Source organism: Schistocerca serialis, chromosome 8 (assembly GCF_023864345.2).
Source record: "Schistocerca serialis cubense isolate TAMUIC-IGC-003099 chromosome 8, iqSchSeri2.2, whole genome shotgun sequence".
Lineage (NCBI taxonomy): Eukaryota > Metazoa > Arthropoda > Insecta > Orthoptera > Acrididae > Schistocerca > Schistocerca serialis.
This window is the reverse complement of record NC_064645.1, coordinates 561,860,780-561,877,549: the sequence shown is the minus strand read 5'-3', so window position 1 is coordinate 561,877,549 and position 16,770 is coordinate 561,860,780. Positions and strand designations below refer to the sequence as shown.

Here is a 16,770-nt window from a genome sequence, read left to right as displayed (position 1 = left end):
TGATGAAGCAACATTTTTTCTTAATGGTGAAGTGAACAGACACAATGTACGAATCTGGGCGGTAGAGAATCATCACGCATTCGTGCAGCAAATTCGCAATTCACCAAAAGTTAACGTGTTTTGTGCAATCTCACGGTTTAAAGTTTACGGCCCCTTTTTCTTCTGGGAAAAAATCGTTACAGGACACGTGTATCTGGACATGCTGGAAAATTGGCTCATGCCACAACTGGAGACCGACAGCGCCGACTTCATCTTTCAACAGGATGGTGCTCCACCGCACTTCCATCATGATGTTCGGCATTTCTTAAACAGGAGATTGGAAAACCGATGGATCGGTCGTGGTGGAGATCATGATCAGCAATTCATGTCATGGCCTCCACGCTCTCCCGAAGTAACCCCATGCGATTTCTTCCTGTGGGGTTATGTGAAAGATTCAGTGTTTAAACCCCCTCTACCAAGAAAAGTGCCAGAACTGCGAGCTCGCATCAACGATGCTTTCGAACTCATTGATGGGGACATGCTGCGCCGAGTGTGGGAGGAACTTGATTATCGGCTTGATGTCTGCCGAATCACTAAAGGGGCACCTATCGAACATTTGTGAATGCCTAAAAAAACTTTTTGAGTTTTTGTATGTGTGTGCAAAGCATTGTGAAAATATCTCAAATAATAAAGTTATTGTAGAGCTGTGAAATCGCTTCAATCATTTGTAATAACCCTGTACATGGATACCCTGAAAATCACATTTAAGTGCCTGGCAAAGGGTTCATCGAACCACATTCACAATTCTCTATTATTCCAATCTCGTATAGCGCGCGGAAAGAACGAACACCTATGTCTTTCCGTACGAGCTCTGATTTCCCTTATTTTATCGTGGTGAACGTTCCTCCCTATGTAGGTCGGTGTCAACAAAATGTTTTCGCATTCGGAGGAGGAAGTTGGTGATTGGAATTTCGTGATAAGATTCCGTCGCAACGAAAAACACCTTTCTTTTAATGATTTCCAGCCCAAATCCTGTATCATTTCTGTGACACTCTCTCCCATATTTCGCGATAATACAAAACGTGCTGCCTTTCTTTAAACTTTTTCGATGTACTCCGTCAGTCCTATCTGGTAAGGATCCCACACCGTGCAGCAGTATTCTAAAAGAGGACGGACAAGCGTAGTGTAGCCAGTCTCCTTAGTAGGTCTGTTACATTTTCTAAGTGTCCTGCCAATAAAACACAGTCTTTGGTTAGCATTCCCCACAGCATTTTCTATGTGCTTCTTCCAATTTAAGTTGTTCATAATTGTAATACGTAGGTATTTAGTTGAATTTACGGCTTTTAGATTAGACTGATTTATCGCGTAACCGAAGTTTAACGAGTTCCTTTTAGCACTCATGTGGATGACCTGACACTTTTCGTTATTCAGGGTCAACTGCCACTTTTAGCACCATTCCGATATTTTTTCTAAATCGTTTTGCAGTTTGTTTTGATCTTCTGATGACTTTATTAGTCGATAAACGACAGCGTCATCTGTAAACAACCGAAGACGGTTGCTCAGATTGTCTCCCAAATCGTTTATATAGATTAGGAACAGCAAAGGGCTTATAACACTACCTTGGGAACGCCAGAAATCACTTCTGTTTTACTCGACGACTTTCCGTCAATTACTACGAACTGTGACCTCTCTGACAGGAAATCACAAATCCATTCACATAACTGAGACGCTATTTCATAATCACGCAATTTCACCTCGAGCCGCTTGTGTGGTACAGTATCAAAAGCCTTCCGTAAATCCAGAGATACGAAATCGATCTGAAATCTCTTGTCAATAGCACTCAGCACTTCATGTGAATAAAGAGCTAGTTGTGTTTCACAAGAACGATGTTCTCTAAACCTATGTTGACTGTGTGCCAATAGACCGTTTTCTTCGAGGTAATTCATTACGTTCGAACACAATACATGTTCTAAAATCCTCCTGCATATCGACGTTAACGATATGGGCCTGTAATTTAGTGGATTACTCCTACTACCTTTCTTGAATATTGGTGTGACATGTGCACCTTTCCAGTCTTTGCGTACAGATCTTTCGTCGAGCGAATGGTTGTACATGACTGTTAAGTATGGAGCTAATGCATCAGCATACTCCGAAAGGAACCTAATTGGTATACTGTCTGGACCAGAAGACTTGCTTTTATTAAGTGATTTAAGTTACTTCACTACTCCGAGGATATTTACTTCTACATTGCTCATGGTGGCAGCTGTTCTCGATTCAAGTTCTGGAATATTTACTTCTTCTTTTGTGAAAGGCAATTCTATTCCAGTCAGTGAGATTCCAGGCCGAATGTACCCGACACCGCTGCTAACAGGCATGTCGGTATTAAGAGGTCAATGGTAGTCGGCGCAAAGGGCGCCGTGATCTCTGCCCCCTTTCTGTGAGCCGTCTATTAATGGTCCATGTGGCCACTAAAGCACCAGTTACACGTCGGATCGATGATGATGACGAGTCTTGGGCTCAGAGTGCCTCTCGGTCATCACGTTCTGTCGCCTCTAGCTGGACCCATTTCTGGCAACATTTTCCAATAGCAGCAACGCTCTTGTTCACAGAGCGATTCACCCATTACTCCAACCGGCTTCTTTCGAGTGCTTTTTAAGGTAGCAAGACTTCAAAGAACTGCAAATATATTAACTGTGGGTGAGAACTTTTATAGAATTTACGGCAGTAGACTTTCATTTAACGTAATAGTCCTCTCGCAGATGCTGCCATCTGGGTGTATTGTTCACACGCCTGTCTGCGAGGCATAGTTACTGTTCAAATGAGTACATGGAATGAGATTCGCAAAGACGTTGTGCCACGGTATCGACAGCCCCTTGTTTACTATCCTTGCCAACTGCGCGGTTAAATTGCCCAGCAGCGTCAAAAAATGCATCCATCGGCTGCCAAAGTTCAGAATTTTGCATTTTCTGTAGATACCTGCATGAATATCAATTTGTGAACAATTTGCATAACTCCTTCGTGGTGCGTTTTTTTTCTCCTTTTTTTAGTGTATAATCCAGAGATGTCATGAACTAAGACGTTAAACGAAAGCGTACTATCGTTTAATAAAACACTACGTTCAATAGAAGTTCTTGTCCACAGTTAATATTTTTGCAGTTCATGAAAATTTTCCTATCTTAATCAGTACTCGACACAGTTCAAACACGACTTCTACTCGAAGTTCCAAGTATTGTTTATTATCACTCCTTCTGTTAATTAAGTGCAGCATTGGTACGCGGCAGGTACTGCCTTGTTCCGTAGCCTCTTCTCTACAGCTCCATTTGGCGGGAAGCCTCAGCATTGAACGGTTGTGTTGTTACAGTGTAAAGTATGGAACCCTGCGCAGACTGTCGGTCAATGTGATTTAAGCAATGCGGAGTCATTAAATTCTTGATAGCAGAAGGTGTCACCCCAAAGGAGATTCATCAGAGAATGAAAGCAGTTTATGGTGACTGTGTTGATGTGAGTACTGTTGCTTCGTTGGGCTACTAAGTTTAAAGATGTTGAGGCGGGAACATCTGACCTGCGTGACAAACAAAGTGTTGGACCTCCTGTGACAGCACCCACCCAGTTTCACAAGCAAAATGTTGACCGATTGATTCAGGACGATCGTCGTATCACTCAGAGAGAAACTGCAAGCGCAATTGGAATTTCACAAGAACGTGTGGGTCACTTCATTGCTTTGCTTGGCTATAAGAAGATCCGCGCACGATGAGTACCCCTGCCCCAGGTGCTGACTCCTGAAATGAAAGCGCACAGACTTGAAATTTGCCAGGAACTCCTCTCGCGGTACGAGAATGAAGGTGACGCCTTTCTCCGTTCAATTGTGACAGGAGACGAAACGCGGGCACACCATTATGACCCGGAGACGAAACGTCAGTGTATGGAATATCGACACAAAGACTCGCCCCAGAAAAAGAAATTCAAGACGCAGCCTTCAGCTGGAAAAATCATGGGCACGTGCTCATGTGAAATGCCGATTGTGCCTGCAGTTTCTCTCTGAGTGATATGACGGTCGTCCTGAATCAATCTGTCAATATTTTGCTTGTGAAACTCGATGGTCGCTGTCACAGGACGTTCAACTCTTTTGTTTGTCACGTAGGTCAGATGTTCCCGCCTCAACATCTTTAAAACTTACTCGACCAAAGAGTATGTACTTTTGAAATTTTGTAAAAAGCGGATTTTTCTCGAAACTAATGAGCGGATCGTGCTGAAACTCAAAATATGTCATCTTGATATTGGTTTTACATCTTGCAAAGTATTGTGACATTATTTAAATACTTAATTTTATTTCAAACTATTGTGCAGTTCTTTGAGTATCAGTGCATACGTTAGGATATGCCCGATCCCTCACTCGCCTGCTATCGTGGCTGTGTATCCACAGTACTTGCCCCCCCCCCCCCCCCACCACCCTCTCGCGCTACTGCCACCATGCTCTCTCTCTCTCTCTCTCAAACCATCAGATGTGACTCACTACTTTGCACCCCACCACAATTGAATGTGTACTGACAATTGAAAATCTGTGCCACCCCGGAGCTCGACTGGAATTCCTGCTTATCAAGAGTCTCACCTCAACATTTAGACTAACTGAGCTTGATTCCAGTAGTCTAACATCTATTTACACTGATGGTTCAGCATAACTGAACAGTTTGAACTGATATCATTTTAAGCCACTAATTTCATTTCCATCAATCCATTCATTTCATTTCATTCCAGTGCATTTAACTCATTTCCATCACAATTATTCTTACTACTTCAGTGTATTGAAATGAAATGAAATAATTGTATGGCATTATTGGCTAGGAGACCCATCTATTGTTGTTTGGACACCTAGCCCAAGTCTCTCTATTTGATGCCACTTCAGTGAGTCGCTTGTCGACAATGAAGAAAACACAATATCCAGTTCCTGAGTAGGTAAAATCTCCAACTTGGCCAGGAATCAAACCCAGGCCTCCTGCATGGTATACAATTGCACTGACCTCTCAGCTCCAGAGATGGAAAAAAGATTTGATAGAACCCCATTACTCATCCTATTATGTTATTACATCCCTGTATGACGGGGCTTGTTACATACTATGAGAGGCAATGTAACACAGCAGTGTAAGACTGTTGTTGTAGAAACTACCATGTTAACTATTTACTGATGCTTCAAGATGTGTCCTTTCAGCCTAACCTTTCATTTAGTCTAGCTGTTCTATAAATAATTCTCTTTGGTGATGTTTAAAGTTTTATTTTCAAGCCTAATGCAGGAAATGGAACTCTTGAGAAAATAACAAAAATCTTATTGAAAATAAACACCTACATTTACATCAATGTGACTACTCTGCATTTCACACTTAAGTGCTTGGCAAAGTGCTCAGAGAACCACCTTCAGGCTATTTTGCAACCATTCCATTCTCAAACAGCACCTGGGAATAACAAACACTAAATCTTTCCATCTGGCCTCTGGCTTCTCTAATTTTTTCTGTACAGCTATTTCTGCACTTGTAGATAGGAGTCAAGAAAATATTTTCACACTCGGAGAAGCTATTTGGCGATTCAAATTTCATAAAAAGATCTCAAAGTAATGAAACACACCTTGCTTATTATGTCCGTGACATACTCTCCCATATTTCACGATAATATGTAACAAGCTGCCCGTCATTGAACTTTTTCGATGTCCTCCATCAATCCTATCTGATAAGGATCCCATATTGTGTTGCAATGTTCCCAAAGAGGACGTCAAGTCTAGTGCAAGCAATCTAATAGGTTTGTTGTATCTCCTAAGTGTTCTGACAGTAAAAAACTACAAAAAAGAAAAAAAAAGTGATACACACTTGTTGGTGGCACGTTTTAGTCCACCACTATGTAACTGAAGATGGTGTAAGAGTCAGTTTTGACAAACAAGCTACAAGAAGCCTGAGAAGCCAATGGGAAACCAGATATTTTATGTTGGAGACAGGCAGTCACATACTTAATAGAAGTGGCGTGTAGTTACAATTTTTTAATGATGTACTTACATGTTTATCTTCTTCTTTCATTTTCACAGTAAAGGAATACTGATGGCACATGTGGGCAACTGTTCTGACCTAACAGCACAGGATGAATGCCCAGAAGAATGTCCAGATACTGAGGACAAGCCAGTGTGTGCCTCTGATGGAAATGTCTACAGGTTAGTGAAAAACGCATCCATGCCTGACTGCAGTTTCATGATTTAGCAACATTTTAACAGAAATTGTTGTACTCTGTCATTATTTTTATGATTAATTCTCTCTCTGAAAGGCATGTCATGGAACATTTAATACTGTTTAGTTACTATTTTCATCAAACTTTCACAGTTACAAGTGGAAGAATGGAGATTAATTCATGAAAATTTTGTTTTTCCTCTTCCTCCCACTTTGGCTGGATCTTGCCTTTCTAAATTTTTACGTTGGATGTACATTAGACCTACACTGACACATTAGCTGAGAAGGAAACAAAACTACAAAATGTTTAATACTATTTGTTGCTACCTTTTCACTCAGTTCCTTGAACTATCAATCAGCTAAATTTCTTTCTTTATGCTTCATTTAGCACTTATCTGGATATATATATATATATATTTTTTCAAAAAGGAGTGTAGGTAAAGTTTGCCTCTCATGGATGACTCCATTTCATGCCATTATGTAAAACTTTTGGCATTACTTATAAGTCTATATCTCAAGTAGCTGCCATTATTAACATATTTTCACGTAAATCATAACTTTTTCAATGACCAACAACATGTGATGAGTGATTTTTCAATTTATTTCCATTTATTTGTCGACTGAACAGTCTATGGCTGTTCCAGTTTACAGTGTTTGGTGGGCACAACATTTCCGCTGAGATGCTGCTGTTGTCATGTTTTCTGACAAACTGACCTCCTGGTGGTGCACTACTGATTTGCATCCCCATCCCTTGTGTATGGAGCAGCTTGCAGGAGGAGGTGATATGTCGATTCTGCACCCCCAGGAGGTCAGTTCATCAGCACACCTGATGATGGTAATAGCTCTGATTGCCAAAATATTGTGCCCACTGGACACTGTGAACCAGAAGTATGCCTGTGGACTGTTCAAATGACATGTCAGATGTTTCAAGAATTATAACCTCTTTATATTTCTTCTCTTACCAAGATAGGAAACCAAGGCAATAATAATGAAATCTAACTTTTTCTTCTCAGTAATGGGCAGGTGAATGTATTGAACAACAGAATTGCTTTTAGATGTTCACTATAACACTGTGTGTCCAAATGATTAAAACAATCTGTACTTCATACTGCTCATGAGATTAGCATGCACAATCTCTGCTATAAATCCAGCAAATGCAGTGCTGCTGAATACTGAAATATGCAAATAACTGATGTGCGTCATCCCATACAATCTCCTAATAAATTAAGTTTATTTATGTGTTCGCTGGGAACCCAATTATCTTTTACATGAAATCTTATCTCCTTCAACAAATTCTTGATCCACAATGTATGCATGTTATATGTTTGAGAATGAACTGTGTCTCTTTGTTTCAGATCTGAGTGTATCATGCGGCGAGAGACATGCGGACAAAAAGTAGTAGCAGTTCCTCTTCATCACTGCCGCACAACTGAGCGTTGCAATGATATATGTGATGAGGAGAGTGCCTTTGTTTGTGGTTCGGACAATAAATTCTATCGCAACGAATGTGAGATGCGTCGCAGCAACTGTGGGTGAGTGTGACTTCCATTCACTCATTTCAAGTTGCAACAGGCAACAACAGGGAAGAACGGTGGCAGGTGGCTTATCTTCACTGGATGGAATAGGGCACACAGTGTATATCTGCAAATCATAGGTAAAGGCAACTTCCGAACCTACACCAGTGTGTGTTCCTCGCATAGTAAGGAAAAAGAAAATAACATGCCCTTTGTGGATAGTCTACAATCTTTCAGTGTTACAAAACAAGTCAGATAAAGTTCATCAGTATAAGGAAAAGGATAGATTGCCACGCAACATAAAGATGACATGTTGAGTTGTAGACTGGCACAACAGAAAGACTGCCACACATTTATATGAAGACGGCATCAGTTCTTTCGGACACATTCAAAGGAACAGATACTATCTTCATATAGTTAAGGTTAACTGGCCATTGACCTTCGTCTTCTGTGCTTGATACACACGCATTGCCCAACTCTTATGGGACTCAGTAAGATTGTTTGCTGCTAGTAATGAGTGTAATGGGCAGGGACACTACGAATGTAGTGTGTGGACATTAAGTTGGGAATGTGGGTCTCACAGGGGCAGGCAAGGGATAAATCCCTGCAGTTGCACTATCCTCTGTGCCCTCAGTGGCTCAGATGGATAGAGCATCTGCCATGTAAGAAGGAGATCCCAGGTTCGAGTCCTGGTCGGGGCACACATTTTCAACTGTCCCCGTTGATGTACATCAATGCCTGTAGACAGCTTAGAGTCTTGATTTAATTATCATTTCATGTCACACATTTAGCTTTCTGCCGAAGTCTTCTTCAGAAAAGGAACCCCCACACATGCACACACTCACATACAGACATTCATTCACACAAGCAAGCACACATCGTGCACACATGACCACCATCTCCAGCAGCTCAAATTGGAATGCAGCTGTCACACGGAAAAATAGCAACAATATGGAGAGGCCAGAAAAGCATTCAGTGGCAGAATCCATAATTTATTTGCAGATCTTGTTTTTGATTATATAACTATAACATAGTCATCATTAGTACATTACAAGACAAGTCATATAGGTTTCTTTGTTTCTGCTATGCAAATGCTATCATCAGTTGTCACACGCTTATACTCTGACATGATTATGCCTATATGATTTTTATGCTAATGCACTGATGATCATTATGTTATAGTCAGATCTAGATCTGCAATAAATTATGGATACTGGGCTGACTGCTGTCCTTCTTCACATTTGAGTACAAATTACTATCATGAAGGAGTGGTATGGTTTCCAATGAACCCAACTGCACACAGTTTGTGACTTAACATCATATGACTGTCACTGGTGAGCATCTTATCTTGGTGAAGATTGTTCTTTAAACATTTACTATCTGTGGAGCATTTCCTGTATACAACTTGCTAAATTAAAGATAATTCTGTTGAGTAACTCACTCTAATCAACTGACACATATCTTTAAAGAAACTCTTAAAGTTAATGTATTAATTTTTCTGTTAGATAAAGTGCTCTACTCAACTGACCGGCATCTTCAAAGAAACTCTTAAAGTTATTGTATTAATTTATAGTTTGATTAATATTAAAACTTTTATAAAATTGAGGTACTTTATTGTACTGTACTTGAGTGCTTGTTCTTGACTTCCTTCTACATCCCCAGACTCTCTTCCCTGCACCATACTTGGAATGTGATTCACATAACTTAATCACCATATAATTGGGGCACTGTGTGGTTGACAAGCACACAGACAAAACTGAAGTCGTTGCTGAGCTTTTGGACTATACCTTCTTTAAAAGCTAAAAAAATATAATCAATAATGGAAATTTCTGTATGAAACATTACGTAAAATAAATTAAAGCCAACCAATGCCTTTTAGCAGACTGATAGGATGAGCTGTTTTCTTCCTTGCCATTGGTTTTACAGAAAACAGGAAAGTTGTATTTATGGCTTATCGGCTTATGATTAAAAGATGACAATGCAATCTGAATTGTCTGAACTTAATAACCTCAGCAGTTCAATTATTAAAATTATGCAGAATACTGTCACTGAACCTGTTATCCTCACAGATCCAGCAGCTGGTGATGTCACTCATATCATGTATGCCAATGATCCCAACCAATTTACCCAGATTCATTTTAAGCGACTTCAGTCCCAAATTAAAGTTTCGTTTGCAATACCAGTAAATAAGGCTCAAGGTCAGAGAGAGACAGAGTGGGAAGAAAGGGAGGTTGGGGGGGGGGGGGGGGGAGAAGCGCGATCAGGATGTACATACAATTCCCATACATATTTAGCAGTTGTGAATCATTTCCAAATTTGCTAGTGCATATATAGATACACACACACACACATGCAGAGATGATGATCTCATGGAACAGTTTTATTTGCTTACCTTCCATGCAAGGCTGAGATTAGTAATTGCAATCATTAATAAAATATTTTTCTCAGTCTTCCGATGAAAATGCACTAGTCACTAAATACACAATTACAATATATACACTCCTGGAAATTGAAATAAGAACACCGTGAATTCATTGTCCCAGGAAGGGGAAACTTTATTGACACATTCCTGGGGTCAGATACGTCACATGATCACACTGACAGAACCACAGGCACATAGACACAGGCAACAGAGCATGCACAATGTCGGCACTAGTACAGTGTATATCCACCTTTCGCAGCAATGCAGGCTGCTATTCTCCCATGGAGACGATCATAGAGATGCTGGATGTAGTCCTGTGGAACGGCTTGCCATGCCATTTCCACCTGGCGCCTCAGTTGGACCAGCGTTCGTGCTGGACGTGCAGACCGCGTGAGATGCCGCTTCATCCAGTCCCAAACATGCTCAATGGGGGACAGATCCGGAGATCTTGCTGGCCAGGGTAGTTGACTTACACCTTCTAGAGCACGTTGGGTGGCACGGGATACATGTGGACGTGCATTGTCCTGTTGGAACAGCAAGTTCCCTTGCCGGTCTAGGAATGGTAGAACGATGGGTTCGATGACGGTTTGGATGTACCGTGCACTATTCAGTGTCCCCTCGACGATCACCAGTGGTGTACGGCCAGTGTAGGAGATCGCTCCCCACACCATGATGCCGGGTGTTGGCCCTGTGTGCAGTCCTGATTGTGGCGCTCACCTGCACGGCGCCAAACACGCATACGACCATCATTGGCACCAAGGCAGAAGCGACTCTCATCGCTGAAGACGACACGTCTCCATTCGTCCCTCCATTCACGCCTGTTGCGACACCACTGGAGGCGGGCTGCACGATGTTGGGGCGTGAGCGGAAGACGGCCTAACGGTGTGCGGAACCGTAGCCCAGCTTCATGGAGACGGTTGCGAATGGTCCTCGCCGATACCCCAGGAGCAACAGTGTCCCTAATTTGCTGGGAAGTGGCGGTGCGGTCCCCTACAGCACTGCGTAGGATCCTACGGTCTTGGCGTGCATCCGTGCGTCGCTGCGGTCCGGTCCCAGGTCGACGGGCACGTGCACCTTCCGCCGACCACTGGCGACAACATCGATGTACTGTGGAGACCTCACGCCCCACGTGTTGAGCAATTCGGCGGTATGTCCACCCGGCCTCCCGCATGCCCACTATACGCCCTCGCTCAAAGTCCGTCAACTGCACATACGGTTCACGTCCACGCTGTCGCGGCATGCTACCAGTGTTAAAGACTGCGATGGAGCTCCGTATGCCACGGCAAAACTGGCTGACACTGACGGCGGCGGTGCACAAATGCTGCGCAGCTAGCGCCATTCGACGGCCAACACCGCGGTTCCTGGTGTGTCCGCTGTGCCGTGCGTGTGATCATTGCTTGTACAGCCCTCTCGCAGTGTCCGGAGCAAGTATGGTGGGTCTGACACACCGGTGTCAATGTGTTCTTTTTTCCATTTCCAGGAGTGTAGTTTCCCTCCCATCACTCTTCAAGGAAAGAGAAACATGTTCATTATTTCCCAGCTTTCTTATTTTATTACTCTCCTGTTTCTTGAACTACAACATAACTCTTAAGTCTATCCCTTTCTACTGACTTTAAGTGTGCATTAAAGAACACACTGAACAAAATAACTGTGACAATCATGTAAGACAATATTGTCTCAGTAATTTCTCAGTCTGCTTTAACAAATTAATTATTTCTTTTCAGGAAACATGTCTATGCTGTTCCACTGAAACGCTGCCTGAGTGGCTTTGTCTTCCGTGGTTGTCAGAAGATCTGTCCACCACATTATGACCCAGTATGTGGCACAGATGGTAAGACATACTCCAACGAGTGCTTCCTCGAACTTGAAAACTGCCGCTCGCGGTCGCTGGTTTCTAAAGCACATCTTGGGCGGTGTGGGGAACCGATAGCATCTCCTCCACGCAACTATTTGTATTAAGTCACTTTACTATCATTTACTTTTATATACATCATACATAATATGTCTTAGCACAAAGTGGTCTCTGGCTTTTTATTGCAAATTGCGGGGAGAATGAGGCAAACTTTATCCAGAAATGTCACTTGGATGTTGATTTGTTAGCAAAATAATGAAAGACTGTTTTTCATTTTCCATCGCCTATGAGATGTACACATTAATAACTTGAAAATGGTATGCAATTTTGCCACACAGGAGATATCTCACAAATCAAAACCTCTCTTAGAAAAGAAATTTACTTAAATATAAATTTTTTCCTACCCCATTCAAGCCTTCATAAATCCTGTAAGTTTCTATAAAAAAAAGAAGTATATCAGAGAGTGCCTGAACTTATTCACTAGGGGCTGAAAAGTTAAATTTCACTTTAATACAAGAAGGCTATCTAAGGCCATGTCCCTGATAAAACTACGAGGTCCATCAGCTTCCTCTCTAAAAGTGAAGTCCGTTATTAAATCACAACAAATTTAAATATTTTGCTTTTATTTCTTATTGTTATGGTCACTCCCAGCATAATAAACAGCTGAGAAGTAATTTCATTTCTTGAGACACAGAAGGGTTGTGTAAAAATATACATCACAGACAACAGGTGGATATAAGTTGTTTATTAACAATTTCATTGTTAATCATTCTCGGCAGTTTACAGCATATTGTAAGTTTAATGAAAAATGCCTCTAATTTATATGAACTATGGCACATTCCATGACTGCAGGTATTAATACTTTCTTGATTCACATTATAGAAAAGTAAAAAAAAAAGTATAAGATTAGTTATGTTTAACAAATTATTCAACAAGTAGGATACTTCACTCAGGAAATGATGTTTTAAGATGAGTACTTCAAATCAAATATTTGCTACTGTGTACTACTTTTCACAATGCCAAGACAGTCTAGTTCCTGAAACAAACCCACTTTCTTAGAAATATTGTAGTACAGAAAATGAAGCAAGAGAAGATTTCTTTCATTAAGTGACATAACAGTAGTATGTAGTATAATTTATATTAAGACTATTTATAAGATTTAATTTATTTTATTTTCCTTTGCTTGTAAATATATATAAAGTGTATGTTCTCATTAATGTCAAATGATTTATAAAATTGTTCCTAAATTTTTGTTTATGTTTTTATACGGAATTCTTTTGTAACCTAATTTGCACAAATCTCACATTTACTTATGTATGCCCTATATTTGTCAGTCAAGATGTTGGAAAAAAAGTTTCAACTGATTTGATCGTCGCTTTACTCTAGAATATAGCTTGCAGAGAAATACATGCTTCATATGTAATTAGTATTGCCACATCCCAGTATGGTGCTAAAGATTATAACAATTTTGAGTACTAAGTGACAATGGCAATAAGAATTTGATGGGCATCACAGTACTCTAAAATGTTTGAGATGTAGTAGTCGACAAGCCACATTATATGGTAACTTTGGATTCTGAATGTTTCATAATGAAATCTAAAAGTGCATAAAAACATCACAAAAAGTGCCTTTGATTTCCCTAATATAAGATAAATCACAAATGGCAAATGCAAAATTGTATGAGTCAGACTGTAAATGAAGTGATAATGTGATAATTTATTAATTAATTTAGTAAGTGAATGTAAAACATTTACTCTTTGAAAGTGAATATTTCAATAATGGTATGTTTATGGTCTGCATTTATTTTTTTGAAATACATGTATATAAACAACTGAAGTTTTACTTGAATTTTTATCAGTTTGCAGTTTTTACCTTTGTTGTCCTCAGTTTTGCATTTGATCCATTGACTTCTAGAATTTACAGAGGACGAAAGCCACACACAGTTAGACTTCCTATTTATTAGATTCTTTCGTGAGTCTAAGTCAAAACTCTGTTTTACTACCCAAGGATCTTCTTTATGTTTTTGGCACACTTTGATGATATTAAAATTTTTGGAAAGCAGTTTCCTGGCTTTTAAATAAGGAAGGGTTCGGGTGCACTCTGTCCATTTCCACACCTTCAGACAGTCGGTGAGTGGAAGACAAGAATTACTTCAAGCTTCTTTTTCTTCTTTCTTTCTTTTTTTTCCCTTGCAGTAGCAGACTGGGTGGAGGGGAGGGGGGGGGGGGAGGAGGAGGGGATGAGAGGGTTGGAGGAGGGTGGCCCATGTGCGGCCTCCTTTCGTCCAGAGGGCAGGGCCTCCAATTCTCATGGTCTCCCTGGAACCAGACAACTTTTAATCAAATCCCAAATGAGGCCAAAGTATCTTCAGTAAATAACATTTATTTTAGAGTTCCAGACCCCACACATACACTAAATATAAACATAGATACCTGCTTACCTATTATAATGCCTTAGTAACTGTCAGTGGGTGCAGTCAGAATTTTAAGAATTTTTGTAAAATGTTGCATGAAACTTAAAAACTGTAGAATGATAATCAATTGTTTGCTACACACAATTATTCTTCATGTAATGCCTTTTGATACCTATGCCACCTACACAGGTATACTACAAGTACAGTTTAAAAACATCTGAAGTGCTTAACATTGATTTATTAATTTTTTAATTACAGTAGTTCATTCTAAAAATTACTTTTTCAAAGATTACAGATAATTAAAAACACTACAGTCATTTAGATTTTATATGTTGGAACTAATTGTAGAAAAATGCTTTTCTCTGCCGCATTCGCCCAATATCATAAAAATCAATCTACCTCTATAGTCAGTGCCTTGAAGGTGTTGCATCCTACTCACATCTACATCTATACTCTGCAAACTACCATGCGGTGCATGGCAGAGGGTATATTCCATTGTACCAGTTATTATGGTTCCTTTCTGTTCCACTCGTGTATGGAGTGTGGGATGAGTTCGGCATGAAACATAAATAACAGATATTTCTGATGCATCTAACTCAGACTTGTCTTCATCAAATGACACTGCACATTGGTCAATACCTGTTCCCGTGCATATCAAAATTGTGATTACTGAAAAAGGTAATTAAATATATCAAAACAAGAAGGGACTTTCGGAATCTATAGGAGTACCAGGTGCACACATAAAAGGAACACATCATTGTTTTACTTTGTTGTGCTTCTACTCACATTTGAACAAGATGAATATTTATGGAAATAGATGCGATACTCACCATCACCAAAGAAACTATACGGTTTTTACTGTCACTTATTTGCCTCTGAGGGTAATACCAACAAAAATAAATTTATTTCTGTCTTCTGTTAGTGTTGGTAATTGAATCCAAAGACATCAAACCAGTAGTTGTCACTTGAACATTTAGCAAATTAAGAAAAATGGAAAACACTCTCTTGGCTTGAAACTTAATAAAACCATTGACAAAGATAATCAGAAAACTGTGAATGATAAGATCAAAAAGTGGAGATACATTTTGCACTGCCTTTTAGATAGTATGCTGTTTTTAGCCAAGCAAAACTTTGCTTTCCATGGTCATCATGAAGATGTTTCATCAGAAGACAGAGAAAATTTCTTACAACTGGTGCCATTAATGGAGAAATGTGATCTAGTATTGAAAAAGCATTGTTTAAAACCTGAAGTGACTGCTGATGGGTCAATGAGAGTACCTTCTTATTTGTCAAAAGGGGTACAAAATTATTTTATTTTTATGTTGGGTGAACATTTTAAGGAAAAAAAATGGCTCTGAGCACTATGGGACTTAACATCTGAGGTCATCAGTCCCCTAGACTTAGAACTACTTAAACCTAACTAACCTAAGGACAGCACACACATCCATGCCTGAGGCAGGATTCGAACCTGTGACCATAGCAGCAGCGCGGTTCCAGGCTGAAGCGCCTAGAACCGCCAAGCCACAGCGGCCGGCACCCATACTGCACATATGAAAAAGGCTAAACGTTGTTGTTGTTGTGGTCTTCAGTCCTGAGACTGGTTTGATGCAGCTCTCCATGCTACTCTATCCTGTGCAAGCTTCTTCATCTTCCAGTACTTACTGCAACCTACATCCCTCTGAATCTGCTTAGTGTATTCATCTCTTGGTCTCCCTCTATGATTTTTACCCTCCAAGCTGCCCTCCAATACTAAATTGGTGATCCCTTGATGCCTCAGAACATGTCCTACCAACCGATCCCTTCTTCTTGTCAAGTTGTCCCCAATTCTATTCAATACCTCCCCATTAGTTATGTGATCTACCCATCTAATCTTCAGCATTCTTCTATAGCAACACATTTCGAAAGCTTCTATTCTCTTCTTGTCCATACTATTTATCATCCATGTTTCACTTCCATACATGGCTACGCTCCACACAAATACTTTCAGAAATGACTTCCTGACACTTAAATCTATACTTGATGTTAACAAATTTCTCTTCTTTAGAAACGCTTTCCTTGCCATTGCCAGTCTACATTTTATATCATCGACCATCATCAGTTATTTTGCTCCCCAAACAGCAAAACTCCTTTACTACTTTAAGTGTCTCATTTCCTAATCTAATTCCCTCAGCATCACCTGACTTAATTCGACTACATTCCATTAGCCTCGTTTTGCTTTTGTTGATGTTCATCTTATATCCTCCTTCCAATACACTATCCATTCCGTTCAACTGTTCTTCCAAGTCCTTTGCTGTCTCTGACAGAATTACAATGTCATCGGCGAACCTCAAAAGTTTTTATTTCTTCCTTATGGATTTTAATACCTACTCCGAATTTTTCTTTTGTTT

General features: G+C 40.2%; 1 protein-coding gene across 1 annotated transcript in view; it reads left to right on the top strand.

Moving 5' to 3' along the window:
- The window catches only part of LOC126416386 (agrin), a 354,777-nt gene extending 340,971 nt beyond the window's left edge, over positions 1-13,806 (top strand). Inside the window, exons 8-10 of the mRNA XM_050084069.1 lie at positions 6,047-6,169; positions 7,538-7,714; positions 11,843-13,806. Of these exons, the coding sequence (XP_049940026.1) occupies positions 6,047-6,169; positions 7,538-7,714; positions 11,843-12,077 (535 nt within the window). The 3' untranslated portion in view covers positions 12,078-13,806. The remainder of the gene's footprint in view (positions 1-6,046; positions 6,170-7,537; positions 7,715-11,842) is intronic.
- The last annotated feature ends 2,964 nt before the right edge of the window (positions 13,807-16,770 follow it).